This window comes from Syngnathus floridae, chromosome 19 (genome assembly GCF_059516105.1).
Source record: "Syngnathus floridae isolate MCC-2025c chromosome 19, RoL_Sflo_1.0, whole genome shotgun sequence".
NCBI lineage: Eukaryota > Metazoa > Chordata > Actinopteri > Syngnathiformes > Syngnathidae > Syngnathus > Syngnathus floridae.
This window is the reverse complement of record NC_142431.1, coordinates 2,983,543-3,007,200: the sequence shown is the minus strand read 5'-3', so window position 1 is coordinate 3,007,200 and position 23,658 is coordinate 2,983,543. Positions and strand designations below refer to the sequence as shown.

Here is a 23,658-nt window from a genome sequence, read left to right as displayed (position 1 = left end):
ATCACATTTCCTGTATGATGTCAGTAAACCTGTCCTAGTTTAAGTCTGTCCACCTGAGGAGACATTTAAGGCCACCACGCTTCCAGAAGAGGAGATGGAGGCGGCTGCCGATTAGTCATCATCAGGTGGAAAACGTGGGGGCTGAATCACTTGGAAGGATTTTCAACGCAGAAGTGAGCTGGAGGATTTTTCACATTAAAAGGTATCACTTGGTTTCTGGAGGAACATTTTCAAGTCCACCTGGTCCCATTCCTCTGATGGTTGAAGCGTCTGGGTCCTTAATGGATGGACGTTGCTAACTGCTACTTCTCCGCTTAAGTTCATATTGACCTGCCGAGTCTGTAAGTGTGTTTGTGTGTAAACTCGAATCAAATGTAGAGCGACCACTTTTCCAATCCTGTGGGAACTGGTCTTCCTGTTTACTCTTGCTCAATAATGCAGTTGGGCCAGAGTAGAAGCTCTGGTTTCCATCCATGAGTTGCATGTGTGTTTTAGCCAAGAGTGGTCCATTAGTATCAAACGACAGTTAACCGCAAAAGTATCGATTAGTCTTATCGTTTTTTTCCATTTGCACAAAAAATGTGAGAAACAGAATCCGTGGTTAAGTTTGATTTTTGCAAAGTCTATCGCGGGAATGTGGAGAAGGAGAGCACATAGGAGAACATCTAAGGGTAGGCCCACTTTTCCTCTTTAGTTGATGTCATTGCATCACACGCTTTGATGTCATTGGTTGCTCAGCCAAAAAGCTGCCACCGGCTGAGCGCTTAGCCCCTGAGCTCTCTGCTCTCCATCTGTGTGGAAAGGAAGTGAGGGACTGGAAAGGGCGTGGGGAGCATGTAAAAGAGTGGAGATATTGCTTAATTGATTAATCACTTATTGGTTGGCCTATTTGATTTGAAGAGTTGGGTGAAATCAAACATCTTTGTGGATCGAGGCGAGTGAAAATATTGATTTATTCACGAAAACCATCAAAAATCAGGCTTGATTGTTTCTTCAATTCTCTCTCTCTCTCCACACACTCCATTTCTCTCTTGCTCGCCCATCCTCTCCCTCCCTCCCTCCCTTACTCTGCCTCAGTGCACGCGTGTGTTCGGAGGGTCTGTGGCATTTATTTTAGGAGCTGCACGAGACGGAAGAGGAGATCGGAAAGAAGAGAAGACACCAGTGAGGTAAGAAAATGATGATGTGATTCTATTTTTAGTCATATTGCTAATATTAACTTGGAAGTGGCACATACCTGTTTTGTGTGGACCAGATGTTTAGTGTCACCAAGGATGCTCGGTCAAGTGTTCTGCACCAAGGTGTGACACTTGCCGAATAAAAGAAGTTATGCGTGTATGAACAAGTTACATTTCATCCCTTAAGACCACCACCATAAAAAATGAAAAAGATTTTTGTGTGTGAGATTGCAACAATCGAGCATAGTTTGTCTGCAGCTTGCATGAATTTAATATTACAAGCTGGCAAGAAAAGCGAGAACATCCCTCGGAGGAAAAAGTCCAAATTTTGTGAAAGAGAAAAACAAAAAAGTCTAATTTAAGATGGAGCTAGTGGCTCTGCGTGGTTATGAAGTGGTCCTCGGAGAGCAGACCACCAACTGATGCTGCTGAGAAACCAAGCGACATACTGCAGGGCATGTTTCACTAAAGGTGTGCACAAGCAGGAACAATCAGCTGATCTTCTAACCAGGTCTTCAAAAATGTCATCTATTTATTTATTGTGATGAAACGTGACGAAGATCTGCATGGTTTGAGAGAAGTACAGCACTTTAAATTGGCAGACACCCCACAGTTCATGAATTTTTCAACAAAACGGAAATAAAACAACAGTACAGTGTGTACTTCCTATAATATTAATATAACGAGTCCTTCTTCAAGTAATATTTTACCAACTGACTGTTTTGTTTTGTCGATGTAGAAATAATTCAGACAAACATCAATAATTTAATTCTTTTTCCACCCCGGAGCTTCTTGTTTGTTCAAATATTGTGATTTCATGATTCACTTCCCCAAATTTATGGGAAGATTCGAATATATTGTGTACGAACATAAAAATATGGCGAGGGTCGAATCTCCTGATACTTGACTGGATCAATATGTCCAATAGAGAAGCTTGTTATTTTGTTTTATTGAAGAGGTAAATAAAAAAATAAGGTTGAGTTTGCTACCAAAAAAAAAAAAAAAAAAAAAATCACATTTATGGGACACTTCTGGATTCCAGATTTGTATTCTGTCAGCCATCTTGTCATTTCAATAACTAATATATATTTTAGTTACGGGATTGCTGTTTAATTTTAGTGCTTCGTGGAATCTTTAAATTTAAATAAGACTTTTCTTTAATTCATTGGACAAGTATAGAGGACCTCCATAAAAATGAGCGGTTAGAAGATTGGCCTTCAAATTGTAGGTTGGAAACTATGGAGATGTTTTTGTATGTTATTCATTTTTTTTCTCTTTCTTTTCTGGAGCAGCTGAACCCTAATGGAGATACATTAAGCCCAAGGTTGAGAGTGTGACGTTGTGAAAGAAGACAGGATAACTTAACCCGGGCGAGGACGACTGACAGGAGGTGAGGACATGGCTGAAGCACCAATCCAACCTCAACAACAAACCGAAGAAGAAGAAGAGCAGCAGAGTGAGGAACAGCTGAGCTCTGAGGCCGATGAAGACGTCGAAGATCCGAAAGAAGACGCCCAGACACCCCCGACCCGACCTCTGCTCTCCATGAGGTCATTGAGCATCGTGGACCCTGATGACGACTCCCCCAACATGATTGTCTACAGAAAGGTAGATGCTGATTTAAGATATTAGTCTTCTGGGCTGGTCAGACACAAAAAATAAAATGTTGCTAACATATTAAATTTAAGATTTCACTGCCAGGCTGCAATAACTATAGATATATCATGGAGGAGATGGTCCAGATGTGAAAATCACTGGTGATAAATGGTAAGGACAAATTGTCTTGGCTTGCTCTTGTGTTCAAAATTCATCTTCATGGGACTATCAGTGCTCTATTGACATATTGTTGCAATAAAGTTGGATTATAGAGCGAGTCAACATGGGTACGGCTCCCTGGCTATCTGATGGAGATCCATGGTGCTGCTCTTATCGGGCTCGGGAGGGAAATATCAGACTCCAGCAGCTGTGACCCGCTAGCTTGCTCTGGTTGTTTCGCTGAGAAACTTTTTCTTCTTGATAACAGTCACACAAAATGACTTAGTTGGCCATGGCTTAAAAAAGAATAATAGTATAAGCCTATATTGGGGGGGGACTATACAGTAAAACTTTCTTAGAAAAAGAAAAGTCTATATAGTAAGGCTTTTTTTAAGCAAAATGGGAAAAAAAAACCATATAGCAAGGATTTTTTGGTAAAAAATAAAACAGCCATTTTTTGTAAAAAGAAAACAAAAGGCCATATAGTAAGACTTTTTTCTTTTAAATATAAAAAAGGCCAAATAGTACGGCGTTTTTTTTCCGTAAAACAATGACCATTCATTATAAACATTTTGCAAAAAAAATAAAATAAAAATACAATATAGTAAGGCTTTTTTTTTTCATAAAACAATGCCCATTCATTATAAACCATTTCGTAAAAAAAATCAAATAAAAATACAATATAATAAGGCTTTTTTTTAGTAAAAATAATAAGGCTTTTGTGAAAAAAAAAAAGTGCATGTATAGTGTTGATGTTAGGGTTATGTTTTGATATCTGTCTGTGCAGTTTCCTAATAATGAGCGACTCATCACTGTCTAAAAGTGTTTGACACTTTGAGAGTGTGTATTATTTTAATTTTTAGCAAGGGGGGGGCACAACTTACCTCATTGTAAAAGGTGCAACCCAAATAGGCTGCCCCTTTCCATGTCAGCATATCGTTGTAGATGCTCACGAGGGAGCAACAAATGACTCCATTCCAAAGGCAATCTTCCCACCCCTCTAAAGTAACGCAGTGTGTGTGTGTTTGTCGTGCCAATGAATGCGAGAACATGACAGTCAGCCCCCGTCGTCACGCCAGATGAACCGCGGCGCACACCACGTTTGCATGCGGCCCTCAGAAAATAACAGCTAATGTAACGACCGTACGTCTCACTGCTTCCCCAGCAGGCAACAATTCCACGCGTTTACTTATTTATGTATAGCGCAGCAACATAAAGCATTGCGAGGCGGAGGAGAAAAAAGTGATGGGCAGAAGGCATTTACGCTATTTGAATCATATTTTCATCATTGTGTCCTCTGGAAAATAAAAGGGAAAATGGCCTCAAGCATGTCTAATCTGCGTCAAACTTTTCAATCAGAATAAAGACTCGCTGAGTGCATTGTTGAATAATTCACATGTTCCAGTGTGTTGCTGGTATAGTGAGGGGAGCCTGCAATTGAGGTATGTTGACACAAAGAAAACAAAGCAGCCAGTAGGATAGCAAATCTGAAATGTTTTACAGTAAATAGCCTGAGCTTGACTATTTAGTACCGTATTTTCCGCACTATAAGGCGCAGCTAAATACCTCCAATTTTCTCAGTGCGCCTTATAATCAGGTGCGCCTTATATATGGACCAATATTGAGCCACTAAAGCAGGCGTGTCCAAAGTCCAGCTTGCGGGGCAAATGTATATATCTTATATATGGACAAAGTTTTAAAATGGGCCATTCATTGGAGGTGCACCTTATAATCCGGTGCGCCTTACATATGGACAACGTTTTAAAATGGACCATTCATTGAAGGTGCGCCTTATAATCCGGTGTGCCTTATAGTGCGGAAAATACGGTAAATATATTTTTTTTCATTCCGACTTGAGTTGTCATTGATGATTCAAGTTGCTGGACCGGAGGTTATCTGACAGTATCACGCCTGTGAAATCAGTTCCCAGTTATGAGAAAGTGGGGGGTGTAACACGGACCAGTAAGGCGCTGTCGGCTTTGATTAATGACTTGCTGCTGAATCAGGTTGGAGACGCGGCAGTGGGGAGGGAAACCAAAGCGCCGGACAGAGGAGATGAGGCAAGGCAGAATTGTAGCATGAAAGCGAAATTAAAAGCAGGAGAAGATGGTGAAGGTTACTTCAGGTAAAATCCCGCCGCGGGATTGCGGGGGGACATTAATGATTGTTTATTGCTTCCGGCAAGCCGGTTCTGTTGAGCGGAAGAATCACTCACGGGATGACACAAAAACTACTTAACCGACAATGCTTAGTCGAGGAGGGCGCCACAGGTGAAAAAGTAAACACAAAGGAAACAAAATGGTGTCATGGGCCTTGACTAACGCAAGGTCGTTAATGTACGCCGAGAGCGAAGCACTTGCGCAGCGAAAACGTCAAACGTGCGGTTTGTGAGGGCCAAGAAAAAGCGAAGTGTTAACATTTTCCCGGCATCCTTTCAGCAGTTCCACTTTAAAAACGATAACGAACTCGCTGATTCCCAACATCGGCGCTCTTCGGCGAAAGGTTGCCCCGCTATGAAATATGCATGGGCCGGACCGCCGTCCCATTATCTCGTCGGATGAGTCATCAATCATGCCTGAATGGGAGTCGGTGAGGAATATGCAAATGGCTCTCCCGGTTTACCGCGTACAAAGCTTTGCGATGCAAACTAACAAGCTCTCCTCATAATTAACGCAAGATCCCTCCTGACGCTCACCTAGCGTAGCATCTTCGCTGCTGACATTTCGAGGATGAAGTTCTGAAGTTGAAAGGTTAAACTGAGGCCGATCATACGAGTTGATAGCGGCGAATCATTCGAATGGGAAGTGAAATCTCTTGCCTACGGGGAGTCATTCATCTCCTCCGACCGCTTCTTTCTTCAAGCTTGCCTTCCTCTTGATATTCCTCGTCCTATTTTTATTCTCCTCCCCCCCACCAATGCGTCCACCTGCCTTCCTCTCTTCTTAAAATGAAAATCTGTGTGGGTGTGTCTAACTGTGCCACACTGACACAAATTTCCATCACTGTTGGAGTAAACTCGGATTTGTTTTACCGTATTTTCCGTACTATAAGGCGGACATGCCTGCTGTAGTGGCTCAATATTGGTCCATATATAAGGCGCACCTGATTATAAGGCGCACTGAGAAAATTGGAGGTTTTTAGGTGCGCCTTATAGTGCGGAAAATACGGTAAATGAGAAGAATGGAAAACGAGTCTTGAGGCTGACAAGAATGACAATAGTTGTCAAGGACGGTTATCTTCTTCGACCACATGCAGAATGAGTCCTAAGAATGTCCCGCTTTATGATGATTGTATTGACAATCCTATGAAAACTGCAAATTGAATGCCAAAGATTGGCTTATGATTAATTGCTCCTCTCACTCTGAACGACATAAAACGGAGCACTGATCACATGTCAATCTTTTAGCCATTATCGTTAACGTAATGGTGTTGATCAATCGAGGGAAATAATTCAATTTTAACACCCACGGATTTTCCGAATGATACTGTGAGGTGTTTATAATCAATTATTTAATGACTTTACTTTGGGATGGACATGGAAGACTGGACACTTTTTACCTCGCTATGACTTTAGGGTTCATCCTTTGAGTTGGAGTCATAAAACCCAAGTCGGGCCCGCTCGCTGCAGCACGCCGGGATATTTATTAGCCAATTTCACACTGGCAGGATATTTAGTGGTGAACAAAAACATGAATCACCCGCTGCTGAAACTCTCCTCTGCTTTTCGGGTGGAATTTCTGGAAGTAGCCATGAGCATTTACTCCCTGACCAATTTTTGAATGCACATTTTTGAAGCCCCTCGTATGAGTCGTGATGACTAAGCTCAGCTACGTTCATCACGACAGCAGGTAGAAAACAGCGGGCTAATCGAATCAAGGCAGCGGGGAGAGGTTAATTGGAGGGGTTTCAATTGCAAATTTCCAGATGAAAAGATTATCACCCGCATCACGTTTCTGCTTGCGTTTAATTCACAGAACGAGTTTTTTGGATGCGCCACATCATGCCGGATCATTAAAGTAAATCGAATCATCTTATTCATATCGAACTTTCCGAGTTTGACAACTTAGCTAAATAATCACAGATCAGCAAGTTAGGGATATAAATAGCGCATGAGGTTATAAGTCGCACCCTTTTATAATTTATTATATAATTTTATTTTAGCTTCAATTTTTCTTGATAAAACTTTGAAGCAGTTTTTTTTTTAGATCAAATGATGCACTTTAGAGTAAGGTGGACGAACAATGTGCTATTAATAACACAGATTTCACAAAATCTTTTCTATCTAAAATAATAATAACTAATGTAATTAAAATAAATAAACTGTATAAGATAATTAAAAAAATAAAAAATAAAAACTGTATTAACATTTACTCGACAGTTGATTGTTACCTTTAAAAAAAATCTGTGTAAATAAGCTCTGATCTTGAATGTGTCAGTTTATTCAAACATCCAAGCACAGCAGCACAAGCAGTCACACTTGAACGAGTCTGATGTGAATCACTTTCCCAACGCGCTCCATTCCCTTGTTTGCTCATCTCTCTCTCTCTCACAGCACAGCCAGTTGGCTTTATTGATGCGTTCAGGCTATTTTTTTATTTCTATGGTCTACACATTGACAGCAGGTGTCAAAAAAAAGCCGCTTGGCCTTGATTCTCTGTCAACACTTGCTCGTTCATACAGAATGAAGGTGAGGGGACTGCAAATTCAAACGCAGGTGGGAAATGCTGCAGCGAGCATGGTAGGACTTGCAAATTTTCGATTCCAAGTCAAGCTTTGTAAATATATAAATCGTATATTGAAAGGTTATCTTAGCACCTTTCGTCCAGAGGTGCTTGTGTTTGTGAACGGACACGCATGTACCGCTTTTGTGATGCAGATGGTGACTCACACGGACAGCCAGCAATAATAATCACAGGCAAACAATGTGGGCCAGGCCAACGGTTTGTTGTTCATCCGGGTTTTGTGATGCTGTCATTCTTTGTTGTCAACACACTGGCCTTGTCCAGAGTGCAAACTGTTTAATTCCTAATTAATCCCACGGATAATCAGAGTCTGAAATGGATTAGCATAATGTTTTGTCGGATAACAATAACACACGTTTTCTGGCCTCGAGTGGGATGGAGTGAAAAATTTGGCCGAAATTACAAAGGGGCTTGCTTGAACACAACAAACATTGTATTGGCTTAAAAATGAAAAGGGATGCGTTTCATATTTTGTGAGAAATAAACACACCTGCAGCCATTTTGTAGCGACGATATCATGAATATATCACACCGATTTGATTGGCTAAGATGTTTTAAACCCCCAAGGTCAAAGGTCAAAATGAATGCAGGAGCAGTGAATGCCATGTTGGCATCAAAGTGCTGCAAAATATTCCTGCTATAAAATGATAGTCCCTGCAGTATCATTAGAATCAAGTTGCAATTACTAGTGGTATCGATGACTTGGTATCGGTATACTTGAGAATTGCTTCTCGTACTGGTATCGATCTGGGGAAGAAAAAAAAGTGTTATAAGGACCACACACGGAGACACAATGTGACATGAATAACAATCGACAAAATATTGATCGAGCAACAGCAGAGAGGACGGGATATTTCTCAGCATAGCCAGTTAATATTCATCTGCCATCGTAATCGATTCCGATTAGATGGAGTTTTTCTTTGGTTATTCAGAGATGTGTTTGATTGACATGACTATCTTGGATACACCTTTCGGAATAAATGAAAGAAAACTCAGCCGGTAAAAGCAATGGAGATAAGAATAGATTTCCTCGAATCTAGCGTTGGGCCCATTAAGATGAAGACCTCAGGCAATCAATCAGCATAACAATGTATGTTGCTCCATCTTCATTGATCCGAGCACAACAATATTCAAGCCTGTTCCATTCATTTCCCTGCTATAAATAATTGCTTGTATTTTCCTTTGTCATCAGTCCTGTTACAACATTCCAACACTGATCACATTTTGGTTTGCATTAGGGAGCCACTTTAACATCTTAAGCAACTACAAGAGCTCCAAAGTTTGGAGCACTTAACTCTCATTTAATCCGCAAGTGTGCTCTGAGAGTTTTAATATTTCATAGGGAGGAATATTGGCCAACTGACGGACAAGTTTTTATGGAAGTGAGGGATCAATATCTATATCAGGGAAAAGCTGTAACAAAGTTATGCGGGTTATTAACATTAAGACTCGATTAAAAAATGTTGGCAGTCATCAACTTTGAGTCAAATTGATGTTTTGAAAGGTGAGGAAATAGTTAAGCAGGTTCTGGTCAAAGTTTCAGCCGGCACTTTAGTATAATAATTGAAAAAGTGAATCTTAAAATCCTGTTTATGCTGCAAACTTTCATGTTTTGTGTAAACAACTAACAGCACATTAATATGCACAAGGACGGCCGTCCTCATTATGTCTCTGGGTGTAATTGTCCCTCTTGAGACTCTTTCATCATGTCTCTATTGCTTGAATTTTTAATGGAGGTAAAAGCATCCAAGACGTTGCAGAGTGGGCCACTTTTTAAAAAGCTGCAAGGAAATTAAGGATTCTGGGTGCAGAGAAATTATGAAAATGTATTAAATAAATAGCCTGACTGGTGACAGCAAATGTACACATTAAGCTGTGTGGTTTGGAAAAAGAGAACTGTTGACAGAAATGCTTTCGCTCTCGCAGGGAGGTCTGAGGCTGCATGCTCACAAATGACTCGGTGTCACTCTCTGAATTAGTGTGTGAAAAATGGAAGAAAAAAAAATGGTGCCTGAGTGCAAGCATGCTGAGAAGCTGACAATGTTGGGGGAAGGAGGGGGGGGGGGGATAAACTATATTGGAGTGCTTCACTGTGACGAGATGGTCCAGGCAATCCAGGTAATAGGCCCCAAGCCAAAGTGGCTGCTGATTGATCTTTTTTTTTTTCTTGTGGTGGGCGGGTCCAGGTCCTTCCTGCCTAGATGCGGCCCTGGCTGGCTGAAGTGAGTCAGCTAAAGTTTTGTGTTCATTCGAGGAGGATGTCGGTTATTTTTACTCCGCTGAGTTGCTGCACGGCACTTCAATTCACGCTTTCTATTCGACGTAAGCAAAGCGTTATTAAAATGAATCACTTGATCCCAAGTGATGCATCTTGGAGGTTTATTTGCAAGACAAATCCCACTTCAGCTTTAATTGGCTTCGAACCATATTTGGTAACTGGAGTGGGTGTTCAAAACCGACCCTGTACACCTACTATGAAGCAGTAAAAGAGCAGTTAGTTGAGAAATATGAAACGATATGGAAATTAAAAGGTTAATATAGCCTTTCGAAATGTAAATATAGGTTTTTTTGTTCAAAATAACCATTTTATAGACTTGTGAATAACCGATGAGGAGACATTTTTAGACGAGCATGGCTTCAGTTCAAGTAGTTGGCAGGTAGGGACTTTAAAAAAAAAAAATAGGAAAAACTCTTCCTCTGCCGTCACACTTTGTCAGCCACAAAGCTGGTGGGATTCAAATGTGGGTCTTAAAAGATTTAGTTTCACGCATAAACACGCACCAAAACAAATCATGTTGGGCAGAACTCAACTAGAAAGCATGTAACGAGATAAGTCATTCTTAATTTGAAGTATTTGTTTTCTTTACATTTCTCATTTATTCATTTTAATTTACAGTTATGATGTGCTACTCACCAAAAATGCAATGGCACCGTGCAACATCTTCAATTTGGCAGTCAAGGGTTGCCATGGTAACGGCGGAAGTTCCACCTAACTTAACACATACGGTTTGACTGGCCATTACTTGAACAGTTTAATTGCCTCCTGTGTGGATGCTGATGTTATGTTGCTAATCTCTTCCAACAGCCTCTTTCCCTGCTCTCTCTCATGCCTGTCTATATAGCAGCAGCTTTGTCTATAGGGGTCAAAGCTATCCAATTAACCTGCACGGGCTTAGCAGTAACTTGTATAGCTTGGTGATATATCACGCTTGAGTGTGTTTCAAATTGCATGTGACATTTGCTTACTAATTAAACTGTCTTCGAGGTTACCAATGAGCTGGAATGTTATCATCCTGTTTTTGTATTGCCATGATAGTCTTGGTTTGGTTTTCATTTAGCAGGAAGTACATCAAAAATCCCCTTTAAAAACAGTGACAGATAATTTTAAATAAAGATCTATATAGTCTACTAATACAAACAATTTTCCTTAAAATTGCTTGTAATTAATGGCAATTTTCTAATTTCAAGTTTCTGATCATAGAGCAGCAATACAAGTATCGAGTACTCAGTATCAGCACCGATACCTGTTATTGGAACTCGCCTATTCCTAATCAAATTTAACCTCAATAAAATGTTTTATGATGAACCCAGTTGATGGTTTTAGCAAGCAAAGCATCCAAGAGAGATAAAAAAAAAAATAGTACTGACAATTCTGCCCTGTAGCAGTCAGTTTAAATTAATGTCCTTCAATCCTTTGAATCCACTCAGCTTTAGCAGTTTAATAAGAGTTGCTAACACCAAGTCCCATTCACGATTGCCCTACAAATAACTGCTGGTGTGTTTTTATCACTTCAGCTAGTAGAAAATGAAAAGCTGCAGTCCGAAAGAGAATGTCCAAAAGACACGACTTGCGTAGACATGGCCATCTTTAAAACAACCATGAATCTCAATTTGTTTTCATTCGAGTTATTGGTGAGCTGGAGCACAGCCAAAAGTGTTGTGCCGATCGATACTGAAATACCGATAATGCAGATTTTTATCCTCTGGAAGTGATTCTCACATTCAACTGAAAATATTTTTGAAATGTCATTTGTCATTAGCAAGGACACGGTGAAAAGTCACTATTGATCTTGTCTCAATTATAAACAGTTTGTTGGAACTACTTTTTCTTCCACTCGACATCAGGCCCGATCTCAATCCTTGTCCAAGACTTTTGTTTCTTGTGATTCGTCATTCTAAAGCCACATGATGTATGTTTTAGTGCCATCCATTTTCCTCACACATTTTTGCACGCAAGAATAAATAATTGAAAATCTTCTCTCACTCAGCTGTGTTCAATATTGCATTCTCGGACCTTCTCTCTGCTTGGTAATATTATAGCGACATTTTGTCTTCCTATTTTTTCAGACCCTACATCATCTATCATTGCCCCCCCCCCCCTAAAAAAAAAAAAAGTCCTTATAAATGGACATGTGTGCGTTAATCTCCCATCCAGCAGCCTCGAGGGAATAAAAGTTTAGCGCTTTGCCTACTAATGGCGCTCTTGCTATCTCTCTCCACGCCACACTGAAAAGAAATGACTTTCCAAAGTGAACGTTTTCCTTGACTGCTCAAGCCACATTCATGAATTGGACCTCTTCTTGTCCATTAGGGAATTTCCTGCCATCGCTCGACTCGTCAAAAGTGCTTTTTGTTTGATATGCAAGGAATTGAAGGAGCTTCCCGATGTGTAAATCGGAATACGTCTTGGAAGATGATCTAATGACCGGATGGTTTAATTGTAAAGTGGAATCGTTTGGTTTGATTTGATTCAGATTGTGATTCGATTCAAGGTGGTATGGTCCAAGAGTTTACTGTTGTCATTTTACATTTACCGTATTTTCCGCACTATAAGGCGCACCTAAAAACCTCCAATTTTCTCAAAAGCCGCTTTATAATCAGGTGCGCCTTATATATAGACCAATATTGAGCCACTACGATACATTTTAAAGCGGAACAATTCTGTTTGATTCAATGCACTTTCCTTTTGCCCCCTCCCCCTTATTTTATTCGCTACTCAAGGGCGCTCCACAATCTCCACCATGGTTATCTTATCGAGAAAAGGATATGGTTTTGAGATGGGCTTTCAATGAATGGGCCTGTCCTCGAGCCCGGTTGGTAAAAAGTGCTGGAGAACTAATGTGTGGCCTCTCCATCTATCACCCGAAGGTCCCAGGGGGTCATCGGTGCAATCGATTACGCTCCGGGATGCCAGGTAGATATATGAGCTTGCTGTTGTACTACCTTGAATACTAAAGCCAATAATTGGATTAGTTCATTTGTTTCACCCCCGGAAAGATTACTTTGCTCTTTGCTGTCCTGCTTCCATCTATGAAGTTTGTATACAAGATGCAAATGCCATGAGGTATTTCTCCACGGGATCATTTTGAAGCGTTTACCTATTTCACACTTGTTTATCCAAGCTGTTGTACAAATAGGCACCATTAGGTAACAGTATGGTTGGTCATATGAATGAAGCTGGAAACATTGCTTCACAATGATACCCCGCCCCCCCTCCAGAAATGATGGTACAATCCCGACCTGGGATAAATACAGACCTCCGCCTCATGGGAGGTGGAACCGAACCGATCGGATTAGACCATGGTTCTGCTTACGCGTCTCAAAGTGAAACTTGAGGAAGCCTGGATGTCACATTAGCTGGGGCTAATTATCATAAATGAAGATGGAACGATCCATCTGGGGTGTTGCTTTCATTAAGGGAAAGCATTGAAAATGTTCATTCACGCTTTGCTGTAGGGAGAAAGGACAAACGGGGACAGGGAGCAAATAATCAGCCTCCCATCGAGATGTTTACTTACATTCTGGCCAGGTATGGATGTCTCTGAGAGGTCAACCCCTCGCCACCGCCGGGAGCACTGAAAACTTGTCTCCATCGATTATTACCCAGGGAATGTTTGCCCTCGATTTACATTCCCGTTCTGTTTGGCTGCTTTGCGCTGAGCCAGACAGCAACTTTAAATGACCTATTTTTAATACCAATTCATACTTTCTGGTTGAAAAATATATTTACTTGGGAAATTGAGAATTATGGAGACTGGGGGGGAGTGATTGGACAGCAACCTTCACCTGACAAGACAAATAATAAGCTGCCCTGTAAGGTTGCCTGCCAAAAAGTCTTCATTCAATGTCAAAAAAAAAAAAGTTTGGCAAAGATAGAATGATGGATGGGGTAGGCCATTGTGGAAAATAAGCTAGTATAATATAACACATTTCACTCCAGGAGGTTATTATAGAAATGAATCCAATTTTATTTCAAGTAAACACAAGTTATTTTATAAGGGTTGGTTGCAACATCAATTCTGTAGATCATCGTTTCATGGGGAAAAAAAAAATGAAGCAATTAGTTTTCGAGAGAGGCATGAAGTTATTTGGCGGTCAGGAAGTTGTGACTGGTCTCATCTATTTTTCCGGGATCATTTCTCTTGGCTTGTCAGGCAGAGGCGCACTGGCAGTCAAGTGTGCAGAAGCCATCCTGTCGTCATTACACTTCCATTAAGCGTCACATCCCCTTGGCTGCCAGGCGTGCTGGCGTGAAACCAGGAAGACTCATCGCCATTGTGACTGTCAGCCAGCCCTTGTGTCTGACCTTCGCATATACATAAAGATCATTCTCCATCATCGCTATGAGTCATTACACCCACTCTGGATGAATGACAAGTTCACTTTGAGATCATTTTTGTAATTTGACAGTACATAAAGGAAAAACCTTCTAGAACTTCTTGGCTACATCTTGACTTTCTAATCAAGGTGCAATTGGCACTTTTGCTACAGAGGAGCATGCAATCAATGTCTTAGCACTTGAGTGTGTAGGAGCTAAAGTAGCTGAGGCAAATGACGCACGACTGTGTAGGAGGAGCTTACAATCAGTTGCAAATGGCACTAAGTGTCTTTGTTTTAGAACCTTGAGGTCTTCGCAGACATTTCCTGCAGACAAGCTTTTAGAAATAGCTGCACAAAGTGAATACTATAATTTTCAGACTATAAGCCGCACCAGCTACAATTTGTGATTCAGGGTTCAAAAGTTGAGGGAAAAAAGTAGCGGCTTATAGTCTGGAATTTACGGTATGTTGCGTCAGAAAGTTGTGGACAAGAAACATTTAATCTTGTTCTGAACGATTTGAAATAGGACATTTTCTCTCAGCAGGATGTCTTAATGTGTTCAAGAAAGTGAGTTTTTAAATGCAATGGGATTTTTGCTAGCAATGACGATCCAGGCATTTGAGAATTACGTCAGAAGTATTTTTAAATCCGATAAAAATAACTTGTACATTTAAAGTGATTCATATTTTTGTGAAGTGGATAGTAACATGGCAGCTGCAGTCATTCGGAGAGCTGCCTCAACATTCAGACTTGTTAGAATGGTGATGATGATTGGAATGTTCAGTAGCCAATGGCAGGTAGCCAGGATGTGTTTTTCCGAAACAGGGATGACAGCGGTCTTGATGGCACCGTCTCCCCAAACAGAAGGCTTGTCAGTTGGATTTTCCGCACGGGCTGTAAACATCTGCGCTGGATGTAAAAGACTATGAATGTCACCACTTTTGGAGATTTACATAAGTTAGGCCCCATTTTTTGATTTTGAAACATGTCAGACTGCTGTTTTATTTTATTTTTTTGTGTGTGTGACGTGAAAGCAGCCTTAGTACCACTCTTGGAAATGTCATGTTTGAGGAAACAAACCGATAGCTGACTTAATTTTGTCTTTAATTAGAGAGCAAACTAGTTCAGACTGAATCATTTAGTTTTATTATTTATATTGTTGTTATTAATTTTATTATGTTTATTTTTTTTATTATTTGTAGTATTTTTATTTAATGTAATTATATATTATATATATATATATATATATATATATATATATATATTTATTTTTTCTAACTTTATGTTGCAACATATTAAAGAAGCCAGATACGGATTGGTTTTGACAGTGCTTACAGTAAATTAACAAATACAAAACATGAATAAAATAATAAATTTGTACTGTTTTAATAATTTACATGCTTTTAAATCTGTGTTGGTCTGTTTAGGAGATATTTACAATGTATTTTCTTTAAGACTGTTTTTATTAACAGGCTCTTATTTTACCAGGCTATGTTAACCTGGGTTATATAAACACTCATCGAGTTTCTACTTTGCAGATTGAAGACATTGTTACTCTTATCCAAGATGAGACAGAAGGCGTTCCCATCAGGACAGTCAAAAGTTTCATGACCAAAATCCCCAGTGTCGTCACCGGTAAGTTTGATTCAAACATTTCCTTTCTGGTTATTTATAAATTAGCTGAAGGGAAAGTTGGAGGAAAACATATGATTAAATGTTCACCGTAGAAAATGTGAACGCGGAAATAAAATGAGTAATGCCGTCCTCCTGCTGTCAAGGTGCCCTTAAGCAAGACAATCAACCCCTGACTGCTTCAGTGGAGCTGTGGAAGTGAGAAAAAAAAATCTGTAAAACCTGGCAGATTGTCTAGGCCTCGATTTAAGGTTGAGAACATTGGATAGAAACCATTAATTTCACATAATTTCGTATTGTCTGACTCCTTGCATGTATGGATTAGCAGATGATATCAGTAAACTAGCATTTACTGCTGTCGTGGGTGGAGGTTAATAAATGATGGAGAATAGAACAGCAGCTCCTTTGGGGGAAGAGTGGTAGAAGAATGACGTGATGTGATGTAGCCAGTGTTAAGCACCCTGAAATAAAATGTTAATCGATATCTTTTTTGTGGCATTATCTTGACACGTCATACATACATACCGTATTGGCCCGAATATAAGATGATCCCGATTATAAGACAACCCCCTTTTTTTCAAGACTCAAGTTTGAAAAAAGCCTTTGTCTAGACCCCGAATGTAAGACGATCCCCTTTTTATCGGTTTTATGTCAATGAAAAAAAAACCTCGTCTTATATTCAGGCAAATACGGTAATAGTGTGTTTTTGTGTGTAATCTGACACAGGTACAGATATTGTTCAGTGGATGATGAAGAATCTTTCGATTGAAGACCCAGGTATGTTTTCCCGAGGCAAGATTATTATTATCGTTTTGAAAATATTATTTCGTCCTTAGCTGAGGCCATGCACATCGGAAGTCTCATTGCAGCGCAGGGCTACTTCTTCCCCATCTCTGACCATGTCCTCTCCCTTAAGGATGATGGTACCTTCTATCGTTTTCAGGTAAGCAGTTGAAGATTGTTAAAATAGAGACCCTCATCTCATGCCGGGTGATGAAACGCTTTGTCTACCATTTCCAGGATCCTCAGTTCTATGTTAGGATCCAGTGACCTTATTAAAAATGAATGGTGATCTGATCAAATATTCATCAAGCGTACAAGGAGTGCTGGTTTGGGTTAGAGGTGACTTAGTTGGTGGCGGCCAAAAGCGAGGCGGTCAGTCACGTCGGGGACAGAAAAGGAGATAAACGCTAGCCATATTTCTCTCGTCCATCATGATCGGCAAATATGACAGCGTGATTGAAGTGACACGTTAATTATGCTACAGCGTTTTACCCTGGAAGTGCTAATTAAAAAAAAAAAATTGTTCCTCAGAAGCAAAGACTAAAAAGATTACAACCATATTTGCGTCAAATCGTCTTGTTTGCTTTTGAGTCGTTCGAAAAAAAGACTCGCCCTACTAGAGCTGCCGCTGCAATTTTAATTAAATCGGACAGCAGTTCTTTGACCTTGCTTCTCTGGCTTTAAAAGTGCAAGGCAAAAGAAGAGATGCTTGCTAGTCCAGAAGAATAATCCCTGTTTATTTCACTTTACTGCCACAGAAAAGTCCAGTCGAGAAAATACTGTACCGTCTAAAAATAACAATTCAAGAAGAGCTCGTGTGCTATGTCAAAACAAAACAGGAGGACGCCAGTTCGCTCTTTGAATGCCAAAGGAGCCATTGTGTATCCTGCGCTTTTCTCTTCTACTCATTTTATTGTGCTGCTGCAATGTTCCCTCGCCTCTGCAAATCCCCCGAATTCTTCTCATACAGGGAGATTTGGAGTCAGCTATTTTCAATCGCTTCAATTTAGATAGGGAAAATATTTTGATCACTCACATTGAGCATCAGAGAGTACCTCAATGCAATTTCTGGGAGCTTTCGTATTGGCAAATAAATAAAAAAAAAGCCATCACTTAAAATTTGTATTAAATTTTTGCAGTGTGTGTTTATCTGGAATGTTTTGCTAAAGAAGCTTCGGTGATGATACACAAAAAGATATAAATAAATATAAATATAAATTTCTTAAAGGGTAAATCAACAAAAAATATTTTTTCCAATATGTTCTACACTCCCCCTTGTGTCTAAGCAGTAGTCTGAGTAATATTGCATTTGTGGAATATGAATAAAACCGCAAAATCTACCCGGTTTTAACTATCTCAAGGGGCGGCCATTTTCCCACTTACTATCGACTGAAAATGACATCACCATTTTTTGCTCTGTTTCTCTCACAGGCACCATATTTCTGGCCGTCTAATTGTTGGGAGCCTGAAAACACAGATTATGGTAAAAATGTATTCATTTTCAATTACCGTATTTTCCGGACTATAAGGTGCACTGGACTATAAGGCGCACCTTCAATGAATGGCCCATTTTAAAACTTTGTCCATATATGAGGTGCACCGGACTATAAGACACACTATTAATGCAATCACGATATAATAACTTGAAATAGTGAAAACAATATATCAATAATGTTAATATCACACAACACATTTGGCCCGCGGGCCAGAATTTGGTCCATATATAAGGCGCACTGGACTATAAGGCACACTGTCGGCTTTTGAGAAAATTGGAGGTTTTTAGGTACGCCTAATAGTCCGGAAAATACGGTATTGTTATTTTTGTATTATGAATGATTTGATTGCCTGCCCTCACAAAATGCAACCTCAGCAGCACACAAAATTTCAACATCATACCGAATAATACTGAGTTGTCCTTTCTGGTTAAAACAGTTCTAAAGCTTTCAAACCGGGACACTCATATTTGGAATGAAGTGGGCAGATGTGATGCGTAAATCTGGAACAAGCGGAGGCAGGCAGAAAGTGAGCCCGTCACAACAACAACAACAACACAACAAACAAACCCGTTTATGATTTGTCTCGGAAACGATCACGTTCAAACAAGAGTAATGGAGCGCCCGGCCCTCTCTGGCAGATTGAAAATTGCAATATATCAAGATTTGGCTGAAAACACACAATCAACTACACCGTGCCACACCGAAGCAACATGTCAACAAGATTACTCCGTCGCCATTTCACTCGGTGTCCTTCAACTTGATGGATGAAGCGTGAGTAGCCCGCTGAGATTTTACATCTCGACCTGATAATCCTTGAGCAACAGAGAGGAGAAAGTGATTAGAAGAAATGGAGGGTATTAGATGCATGGATGAGTAGATGGATGTGAAAATGAAAGCTCATAATGCTCCCTGTGTGCCCCCGCAGCCATCTATCTGTGCAAGCGGACCATGCAGAATAAAACCAGGCTGGAGCTGGCGGATTATGAGGCGGTAGGTGCCAAATATTCCCTCCAACCAATTATTTATTGATCCGTTTGGGCTAGCAGATGTGACCATGATGTATCGAATATTTTCTTCGAGATAACCATTTTATTCAATAGGAGAATCTTGCTAGGCTACAGAGAGCCTTTGCCAGGAAGTGGGAGTTCATCTACATGCAGGCTGAGGCCCAGGTCAAGTAAGTGGGCTCTGTTACTATGGCAACAAGTACAACAAAAGCAATAACATCAGTATTGTTTGCTCAACTGTCATGGAAGTGGCTGGTAAATTGTTAAATCCTCCATATTACTTGTCGGTATCAGGCCACCATACCCTTGAGACTTAATAACCGCCACAACCCTCAAGTAGTGATTCGCTCTCCTCATCTAGTGTTGATAAATTGTATTTCTCAGCCCGACTCATCTCCTCTGCAGGATTGACAGGAAAAAAGATAAAACCGAGAGGAAGATCCTTGACAGCCAGGAGAGAGCCTTCTGGGATGTCCACCGGCCCGTGGTAAGCCCCTGACTGCACACGGGGGGATTGATGCTGCTGCTCTCCTTATCTCACACCTCCTCCTCCTTTCACAACAACCTGTAAGTTGAAAAGTAAGGGTCTATGTTGATCTCCACAGCCTGGATGTGTGAACACCACGGAGATGGACATCAGGAAATGCAGACGCATGAAAAATCCCCATAGAGTTAAGAAGGTACACCATGTTTTGGTACACCACTTGTTTTAATTTCACACCTGATGACTGAGCAAGTGTTTTCATTTATTTTTAATATAAAAATACTGAATTTCCCCCAAATGTCCCCTTTTGGAATGCATTTCTTTCAGTGAGACTTTAAAAGTTTTTATGATGACCCCAGTTTGACCTTGGAACTAATGTTTTTCATTGCAATAGTTTGAAAAAAAAAAAAAAATGGTGCGTGCTATTTGTTGATAAAATTTCCAGCATGACAAGTAAAACATGTTTTGACCTTTTTGACCTTCTCCTCATCATCCTACAATGGGACCAGTCAGTGTATGGTTTGGCAGAGGAGGGCACCCAGTCACGAAGTCCAATCCATACTCCCTCTCACCACTCTAGAAAGGGAACAAAGGAGGATGTGGAGAAAGAGGTAATATTTTGAAACGATGTTCGAAATAACTCAAGCGTCTCATATTTATTTTCTTCATACAGATCTTATTCCTGAATGCCCAGCTCGATCGGCACTGTATGAAAATGTCCAAAGTTGCTGAAAGGTAAAATCATAAAATCCACATGGAAATATTTTGCTTCTCAAAAAGTCAGTGAGCTCAAAACTATCATTACTGGCCGCCAAGTGGTCCACCGCGCCTCCTTGACCGTTTAACCTGCTGACATGGATCATTGGACTAAGTTAATTGGTGCTTGACAGAAGACACGCTTGGACTGTTAGCCCATGAAACAACTCGCCGTGCAGGATCAATCATGAGCAGTAACGACAAAGCATCAGACTGTAATTGATTTTTTAACCGCATGTTTGTTACAAGTGGAGAAAATACTCCAGTAACTAACAACCGATAAACAACACACAAATAAATAATTGGCCCTCCAAGAGCCACGAAAATGGCCATTAATATAAGCTATTGCAATTTTATGCACAGATTGAACAATGTGCTTAAATATATGAAAATGGAGGAAAATACAAGTATGAAAATAAATCTTTTTAATTTTTGTTTTCTCAGTCTGATAAGCTACACTGAGCAGTACTTGGAGTACGACCCCTTGGTGACACCACAGGATCCGTCTAACCCTTGGACTAGCGACGACCAATCCTTCTGGGACTTGGAGGCCAGGTACTCTCAAAAAGCACCAATTTTGAAAATAAATCCTGTTGTGGATTCCGTGATCATTTGTCATTTTTACCCCCCCCCCAGACTATTTTTTGGGATTATTTATTCATAGAGGGCCTCTTGCATGCACTCACACAATCCAAATACGTCTTCATTTTCTTGTCACCGAGCTGACTTAAAGCGGACGTATTCTTTAAATAAATAATTGAGCAGCTTTTTGCACTGAATGGGTGTCAGCGAGACATAATAAAAGGAGCTCAGTGCAGTAGATTTAACAGCTCCATAAAGCTCCGTGTGGGATATTTACCGGTAATTACTTTGAGTAATGGACTCTTTTCTGGAGCACTAAAGAAAAACTCGGAGGTCACTCATATTAATCAATCCAAATCAAATCACAGTATATGTGTTGGAGAGGGACAGTGTCAAATGGTTGGCGCTATGATGGAAATGAAATGAATCAAATGCAAGTGAACAAGTTGCAGGGAAGTACGGTATCTGAAAGGAAAATATATTATATAATGTATCGGTGCAGATACTAGCCTTAATTTGCGGTATCAATATTTGCAAAGTTTGCCAATACGGTATTGGTTGCCCTATTGTGGCCGTTTTATGATTTATACTTTTATTCTGGTTTCTTGTGTGTTTTTATTTCTAGTCTTGTTTCTGTAGCACTTTGAGATTCTTTTATGAAAAGCGCTTTACAAATAAAATGTATTATTATTATTATTATTAAAAACTACAATTTAGAAATTTGAAGAAAAAATTGCTCTTAATTTTGTGCATTTTTAAGGACAATTAGTATATTGCGTTCCCTGGCTGTTGCATTTATGTGTTTTGAGTTTGCGAATAAAATAATAAATAAAATAAAATAAATGTGCATTCTATGGATTTTTGGTAAATAAATTGTAACAGTGTTTTTTGTAATTAACTAACTAATTAAAATATTGCGCAGTCCACGTGTTTTTGGTGGAACAAAGGTACAGCACGTCTCACTCTGCTCTTGTCGACTAAAAGCAAGGAGCCTGGTCAGCAGAGAGTGAAGAAGTGGGGTTTCTCCCTGGAGGAGGCTCTGAAGGACCCAGCGGGACGCGATCTCTTCCTCAAGTTCCTGGAGTCCGAGTTTAGCTCTGAAAACCTTCGGTGAGCGCACGACCTTCTGCTTCTTGTTTTGCTGGATGAATCGTAAAAAAAAAAAAAAAAACTTGAATGTTTTACAGCTTCTGGTTGGCAGTGCAGGACCTCAAGAGAATCCCACAGCAGGAAGTAGTACAGAGAGCGGAGGAAATCTGGGCCGAGTTCCTGGCCGAAGGAGCTCCCAGTTCCATCAATCTGGACTCTCACAGCTATGAACGCACAAGTCACAATCTCAAAGATCCTGGACGCTACAGTTATGAGGACGCACAGGTGAGGGATGTAGTAACACATTTTTTGGATAAGTTTCACAATTCATCTACTCCAATCTTTGTTTTCCTTAAATTCAGGATCACATCTACAAACTGATGAAGAGTGACAGCTACACTCGCTTTCTGCGCTCCAACGTCTATCAAGACCTTTTGAACTCAAGAAAGAAGGTGTGTAGTTAAATTTTGTAAGTCACGACAAAACAAAATGGACTAGTACTAATTTTTTTTATGTTTACTAAAACATGTCAGACTACTCAACATATTGATTGCTCTCTTCCCGTAGCTGGAAACAGAACAGGGCCGACGGACCTCACTGGAGAAGTTCACGCGCAGTGTGGTGAGTTTCAAAGTCTCAAACTTGATGTCCTCTTGCTTCTATAAGAATTATTTTTACCTCCAGGGCAAGTCGTTGACCGGGAAACGTCTGACGGGCCTCATGCAGTCATCCTGACCAGATCTGAGTTGGATTCTCTGTACCCAAAGGACCCTGGCATGTGTGGTTTTGTGCGGGAGGCCATGACGGCGCCCCATCGCTGGACCGGACCGCCAACGTGGTCGTGATTCTCCCCAGAGGAGTTAAAGAAGGCCGACAGCATGCAATAAATCATCCAAGCTGGGACAGCAGATTGACAGTGCGGAGGGCACAGACAAAAAAAAAAAAAAATACAAAAGTAAGCAGTCAAAAAAGTGGGACTCGTCCAATCCACCTGACTGGGTTCTTTCTCCACTCGTGTTTCTATGGAAACGAGCTGCTGAAGTCATCCATTTACTTTAATTGATGTAAAGAAAATGAACATCGGCTGACAACTTAATAAGATTAATGCTGGAGTTAGAACTTCTATGGATGGATGGACAGGGAAAATATTCAGGATGACTGCCCACTCTTGAGTACACCTGCTGGAACATTGCACAAATTGTGAAGGTTACAAATTCAACTCTGTATGGTGACTTTACAAAAAAGTAATACTTCAAATGATACACGCGTAGATATTTTTTTTTCCAATGTATTCCAATCTTCCAAACATTCCACCTCATGCAGACACAGCTTCAAATGTAGTGGGCAACTCTATAAGCATTATCTTATGTAAAAAAGAAAAGAAAAAGAATGATAATAAAAGAGGAATGCACATGATGATGATTTGGCCTGTTATTATTATGGACAGGAGAAAACGTGCATGCATTCACGGGGGATTTAAAAAAAAAAAATATATATATATATATATATTATCGACGATCAAATAATTCAGGTCAAGACACTCGTCCAGGTCAC

General features: G+C 40.2%; 1 protein-coding gene across 3 annotated transcripts; it reads left to right on the top strand.

Annotated features, from left to right (window-relative positions):
- Positions 1-171: 171 nt before the first annotated feature.
- rgs6 (regulator of G protein signaling 6) lies at positions 172-23,520 on the top strand. Of its 3 annotated transcripts, XM_088361550.1 has the most exons (19): positions 172-202; positions 1,078-1,169; positions 2,468-2,786; positions 15,814-15,910; positions 16,634-16,684; positions 16,744-16,850; positions 18,122-18,173; positions 19,112-19,176; positions 19,287-19,363; positions 19,599-19,680; positions 19,799-19,873; positions 20,187-20,288; positions 20,351-20,412; positions 20,878-20,988; positions 22,000-22,125; positions 22,203-22,389; positions 22,467-22,556; positions 22,672-22,725; positions 22,789-23,520. In XM_088361550.1, the coding sequence occupies exons 3-19, from the start codon at positions 2,577-2,579 to the stop codon at positions 22,837-22,839; spliced, it is 1,599 nt and encodes a 532-aa protein (XP_088217676.1). In that variant the 5' UTR covers positions 172-202; positions 1,078-1,169; positions 2,468-2,576; the 3' UTR covers positions 22,840-23,520. The 3 variants fall into 3 exon arrangements, with proteins under 3 accessions (XP_088217676.1, XP_088217675.1, XP_088217677.1); XM_088361549.1 differs by lacking the exon at positions 172-202 and having other exon boundaries at positions 1,031-1,169; XM_088361551.1 differs by lacking the exon at positions 172-202 and having other exon boundaries at positions 1,033-1,169; positions 2,471-2,786.
- The last annotated feature ends 138 nt before the right edge of the window (positions 23,521-23,658 follow it).

Coding starts and splice junctions, on each gene's coding strand:
- rgs6 (XM_088361550.1), top strand. CDS start 2,577: ATGGCTGAAGCACCAATCCAACCTCAACAACAAACCGAAGAAGAAGAA. Junction 19,681..19,798: donor GGGATGTCCACCGGCCCGTG/GTAAGCCCCTGA, acceptor TGATCTCCACAG/CCTGGATGTGTGAACACCAC. Junction 22,557..22,671: donor TTTTGAACTCAAGAAAGAAG/GTGTGTAGTTAA, acceptor CTCTTCCCGTAG/CTGGAAACAGAACAGGGCCG.